Here is a 5,777-nt window from a genome sequence, read left to right on the forward strand (position 1 = left end):
CTTGTTAATGATCTGAGATATCATCTGAAGCTACTCCACACTGTGAGTTAGGACTTGAAGTGTAAACTCTGCCTCTGCCAAAATGCTCCCGATTCAGTTTAAGCACAGATAAATTAACCTCCTTGAAGAAAAATTCCTGATTTTGTAGTTTTATATTCATTAACTTTATCTTCCAAAAAATTAAATTTTATCTGTATGCATGACTCTGTGGCCAATATATTAAAAGATCCAGACCATTAAACATCAAAAGAACATTCTAAATCTCTCTCCAGATGAGAGGCGTTAACATTTTTCCACGGACATCCATGAAATTCATGAAAATCATGATTGGCTTTCGGGCACCTATAGGAATGACTGTGGCAGAATTAATTGTAGAGACAGGTCTTCTGCTTCCTGTGCTGCTCTGAATTAGATTTGATCTAGGTGCAAGGCAGCAGGAACAAAGATATCTTTGAGTTTTGTGTTGCTCTTTGCCAGCCTGCTGGAAAGTGACCATTTGGAATTGTGGGCTCTGGGTGCTGACAGCTAAACTTTTCCCATTGCAGATTATGTCTTTGTCACACCAGTGGAAGTAGACTCAGCCGGGTCATATATTTCACACGACATTTTGCACAACGGCAGGAAAAAGCGATCGGCGCAGAATGCCAGAAGCTCCCTGCACTACCGATTTTCAGCATTTGGACAGGAACTGCACTTAGAACTTAAGCCCTCGGCGATTTTGAGCAGTCACTTTATTGTCCAGGTACTTGGAAAAGATGGTGCTTCAGAGACTCAGAAACCCGAGGTGCAGCAGTGCTTCTATCAGGGATTTATCAGAAATGACAGCTCCTCCTCTGTCGCTGTGTCTACGTGTGCTGGCTTGGTAAGTTCACCCCAGTCTGAGTTGAGCTCCCTCTCTCGTGTTTTGTGTAACTTGAGCGAACAGATGTCTGCAATATAAGTGCTCTTCCAGCCAACTCCACACATTCACACTGTCAGCCTTGATACTTCTAATATTCTCAATTGAATTAATCTAATCTGCTCCCAGAAAAAGAAAATATAATAGAACTTTAATTACCATTTAGAACATTCTTTTGATGTTTAATGGTCTGGGACTTTTCATTCTCCATGTTTGAGATGATCCCCAAGGAAATTAACTTGATGGATGCCATTCGCTTTGTAATGTCCTGGGAGACCAGGCATTCTATAAATCTAACAAGCTGCATGCGTCTACATGGCTTTGAAATGGGAAAACTGTATTTCGATGCAAAATTGCATTCAGCAGCCGTGGTAAGATCAACCTTCACTTTGCTGAAGGGAGGCCCTTTGTTTTCTTTGAACTAATCTGTTGCTGGTGTCCTGCTCACATAAGATACCCTTTTAGAATGTGCTGTGCTGTGTTCCTGGGCTGGCAGGATTCAGTGTGACATCCAGGGAAGCAGAACCTTTTAAAAGCATTTGGGACAAGCGTTATTTCCTGCCTATATAATCCTCATCTGCTGAGCACCAGGCCAAGAATATCATTGTAAATGATACTCTTCTCAGGATTCAATCAAATATACGAGGTGGTAAATGTTGTTATGGGTTGATTTCATTCTGTGTTGTGATTGAGAAGCGTCCTGAATTGACAGAAGAGTTGGTGTGTGGAGACACATGGCAATTATGCTCTGGCATGGCCAGAAGAAGGAAAATGTGAGAAAACCCAGCTGAGAATGTAGTTAGTAATGTACATGGTACATCATGGCACAAAGCAAGATGTGGCTTGGGTACGCGTGAATGAGGACTCCCATGTTCTTCATTAGTTGAAACTTTCAGTTACTTTTTAAATTTTTTCCCCCTATTTTGGCCTGAAATTTAGCTAAAACCTCTCTTTACAACCACAATCATGGTATTCTTTCTTTGGTCTATTTAAAATGATGAACGTGGCTCACCAATGACCTACATATTATAACATGGTTACATGCCCCTGTGTATGCACACATGACTGTATCTTGGTTTTCTGTTTGTTTTTTTTTGTTTTTTCTGTGGCAGATCTCCTGGTCTTTATTTAGCATCCTCTCTGTATTTCTCTTTCTTCTGTCTATTCCAGTATCCTAAAGGAGGAGTTTACACAACCCACCATACTGGCTTAAACTATCTCATTCCACATACCAGTAGTTAAAAGCAGTCTGCCCAGGTTCTAATTCTCACACCAGCATTTACTCGTAGGACCTTGGACTCATTATTTAATTCCATGTTAAGTAGAGTTAACTATGTCTTAGTTTCTTTATTTCTAAGATGGGAATAACAAGAGTTTACATCACAGGGCAGTGGGGATTCAATGACTTCTTATGTGGAAAGTGCTATAGCAGTTCCTGGCAGGGATAATTGCCCTATAGCTGTTTCATTTTCAGCAAAACTTAGCCTCCTCATGTTTAGCACTCTCAGGACTCCAGTCTGTGAGTGATGGGAAATCTGATCAGTTGTCTCATATTAATAATCTCATGGTAATAGATTAATATTATCAAAATTTTACATGAGTAGAATCATAAATTTTTCTGTAGGAAGATTTCGCAGTGCTTTTATCCATTTTTTTAAAACTTTTAGGTTCAGGGGTATAAGTGAAGGTTTGTTGCATAGGTGAACTCATGTCACAGGGGTTTGTTGTACAGATTATTTCATCACCCAGATATTAAGCCCAGTACCCAATGGTTATCTTTTCTGTTCCTCTCTCTTCTACCACCCTCCAGCCCCAAGTAGACCACAGTGTCTGTTGTTCCCTTCTTTGTGTTCATGAGTTCTCATCATTTAGCTCCCACTTATAAGTGAGAACGTGCGATTTGAATTTCTGTTCCTGCATTAGTTTGCTAATGATAATAGCCTTCCTCTCCATCCATGTTCCTGCAAAAGACCTGATCTCATTTATTTTTATGGCTGCATAGTATTCCATGGTGTCTGTGTACCACATTTTCTTCATCCAGTCCGTCATTGATGGGCATTTAGGTTGATTCCATGTCTTTGCTATTGTGAATAGTGCAGCAATAAACATTCACATGCATGTGTCTTTATGTTAGAAGGGTTTCTGTTCCTCCCATATCTAGTAATGGGATTGCTGGGTCGAATGGTAGTTCTGCTTTTAGCTCTTCAAAAAATTGCCATACTCCCTTCCACAATGGTTGAACTAATTTACACCCCTACCAACAGTTTGGGGCTAGTATGACTGAACATTCTTGTATATGCATTTTGATGAACTTATGGACACATTCTGTTGGACACATGCCTAAGAATAAAGTTGTTGAGGCACAGAGTATGTATAAATTGAGTATTCCATATCTGAAATGTTCGGGACCAGAAGTGTTGTGGATTTTCAATTTGGGGAGGATTTTGGAATATTTGCAGAATATATTCTGGTTGAGCATCTCTAATGCAAAAATCTGAAATGCTCCAATAAGCATTTTCTTTGGGTGTCATATCAGTACTCAAAAGCTTCAGATTTTGGAGCATTTCAGATTTCAAATTTTTGGATTGAGGTGCTCAACCTGTATATGTTCAGCTTTAATGAGCACTGACAAGCGGCTTTTCGAAGTGGTTGTGCTAATGTAAACTCGCATCACCAGTGTATGAGAGTTCCAGTTGCTCCAAATCCTCCTGAACACTTGATATTGCCTATTTTTCCATTTTAGCTGTTCTGATTGATCGGTGTGAAGTAGTACCTCATTATGAATGTAGTTTGCATTGTTCTGATGGTTAATGAAATTGAATGCATTTTTTTTGTTTACATTTTCTTATAGACATTGCTCAGCTTCTTTGGCTAATCAGGGGTTCATAACTCCTCTAAAGTTAATTAGCAACTATAGTAATGGATTCAGAATAGTAGATTCAGGAGTTCAGAAAAGGAACAAGCCTTTAACAGGCTTGTTGGAGAGACTCATCGAGTTAACATGCCAGGAGAGACAGCCACTCTTCTTCCGTTAATACAGAGACTGAGAAGAGATGAATGAGACTAGAAGATGAAACTTCTTCACCTGAAATTTATATATCAGTGTTTCTCTGAGTGGGGCCAGACCACTGGCCTTAGGATCCTTTTGGATGTGGTAGCAATTTTCTCGTGTGCATGCAGTGTATATTAGGAAAGCAATGCCACCTTTAAATGATTTGACAGAGTACTAATAGGAATCTACCATTATCTTGACTGCTAGAGAAGTCCCCAAAGAAAGTGAAAAATGGTAGAATGGTTATAATAGTGAATACATATGTACATACGTACGTATAAGCAGACATGCATGCATAGATACTCCAGCTAAAATTTTCCTAGCAGAGAATTTGTCTTAATAATTCAGAATTAACCTGTTTAAAATATTTGTAATAATTTCTTAAAATGCAGTCACCTCCCCTGCCAACTCACAGCTCTCACTTTATTCCAGCGTTGTGGTGGTTGTTACTTACTTGGAATAATTCATGAAACAGGGTTGCACACTTCCCGGAGTAAATACTGCCTACTGTTATGTTTAGAGATGATAGTTTTAAAATTTTTGAATGCTTTTATACATGCAACCTAGAAAAGGTCACCCCTGTCTTCTATACCAGGTGGCCTTATAATCTATGAAGGTACTGAGATTTGTAGCCTTTGTCCCAGAACCTCAGAGGTACAGATTAACCTAATCTCATCGTGATCTGCCATGTCGGTCTTTTCTGCTATATCCAGCCTCCCTCTGACTAGCACAGGGATGAGAAAGTCATTATATCCAGCAAGCCATGACCTTGTTGAAGACTCTTCATCTTGCCATTCAACCACAGTCTTACAATTTTTACCTGTATTTTTAAATTTTGTCTTCCAACAGAACAAACTTGCATCTTTCTTCCTATGTACTAAGAGTTCTAAGAAATTTTGCTGCTCAAAAATAGTCTGTCTTAGTGATCCTTTTTGTCAGGACAGTGATTATCAGAGTGTGATCAACTATGAGAGCTTCACCTGAAGGGTTGGAAATGTGAATTTCTTTGTCCACAACAGAAACTCGGAGAGGCTGGGCACAGGAAAGTGTATTTTTAATTCTCCAAATGATTCTGATGCATACAAATATCTGAGAACCACTTAGTGAAAATGCTTGTGTTTTTGGAACTTGTTAGAAAGACACATTGATTCATCCGTTTTTATTGTTGTTATTTTTTAGAGACAGGGTCTTACTCTGTCATCTGGGCTTGAGTACAGTGGTATCATCCTGGCTCACTGGAACCTCAACTTCCCAGGCTTAAGCAGTCCTCCCAACTCAGCCCCCCAAGTAGCTGGGACTACAGGCACGTACCACCACACCCAGCCAATTTTTGTAGAGGCGAGGTTTTCCATGTTGCCCAGGCTGGCCTCAAACTTTTGGGCTCAAGCAGTCTTCCTGCCTCAGCCTCCCAAAGTGCTGGGATTATCAGGCTTGAGCCACCACCCCCCACCCCCCATCCTTTTTTCATTCGACAACTATTAGCCTCTAGTGTGTCAGGCACTGTTGAGAGCATGGTGGATGAAGCTTACCAACAAGATGGATGTTAGATCCAGGCTATAGAGGTTACAGTCTAGGGGAGAGGATGGAGCAATACTTTTAGACCCAGAAACTGCGAATTTTTTTGTGAACCAAGCTGTGACTCAACCCTGGAACAAGGAGTTTACAGAGTGTGGTTTTAGAAAAGTGGGGAGCTGGTCAAGTTTTTGCCAAAATGCCACCTCTCTGAGCTGTGCAATGCATATTAGCATATTGACAAGTCAGAAATGTCTTATATTAAAGACACCTGTTTAACTCTGTTCATACCTAGAGTTTCCCTAACTTCTTTGG

General features: G+C 40.1%; 1 protein-coding gene across 1 annotated transcript in view; it reads left to right on the forward strand.

Annotated features, from left to right (window-relative positions):
• The window catches only part of ADAMTS18 (ADAM metallopeptidase with thrombospondin type 1 motif, 18), a 160,801-nt gene that overhangs the window by 4,358 nt on the left and 150,666 nt on the right, over positions 1 to 5,777 (forward strand). Inside the window, 1 exon segment of the mRNA XM_011946030.1 lies at positions 546 to 908. Coding sequence (XP_011801420.1) covers positions 546 to 908 — 363 coding nt within the window.

Source organism: Colobus angolensis, unplaced genomic scaffold, assembly GCF_000951035.1.
Source record: "Colobus angolensis palliatus isolate OR3802 unplaced genomic scaffold, Cang.pa_1.0 Scaffold248, whole genome shotgun sequence".
NCBI classification, from domain to species: Eukaryota; Metazoa; Chordata; class Mammalia; order Primates; family Cercopithecidae; genus Colobus; species Colobus angolensis.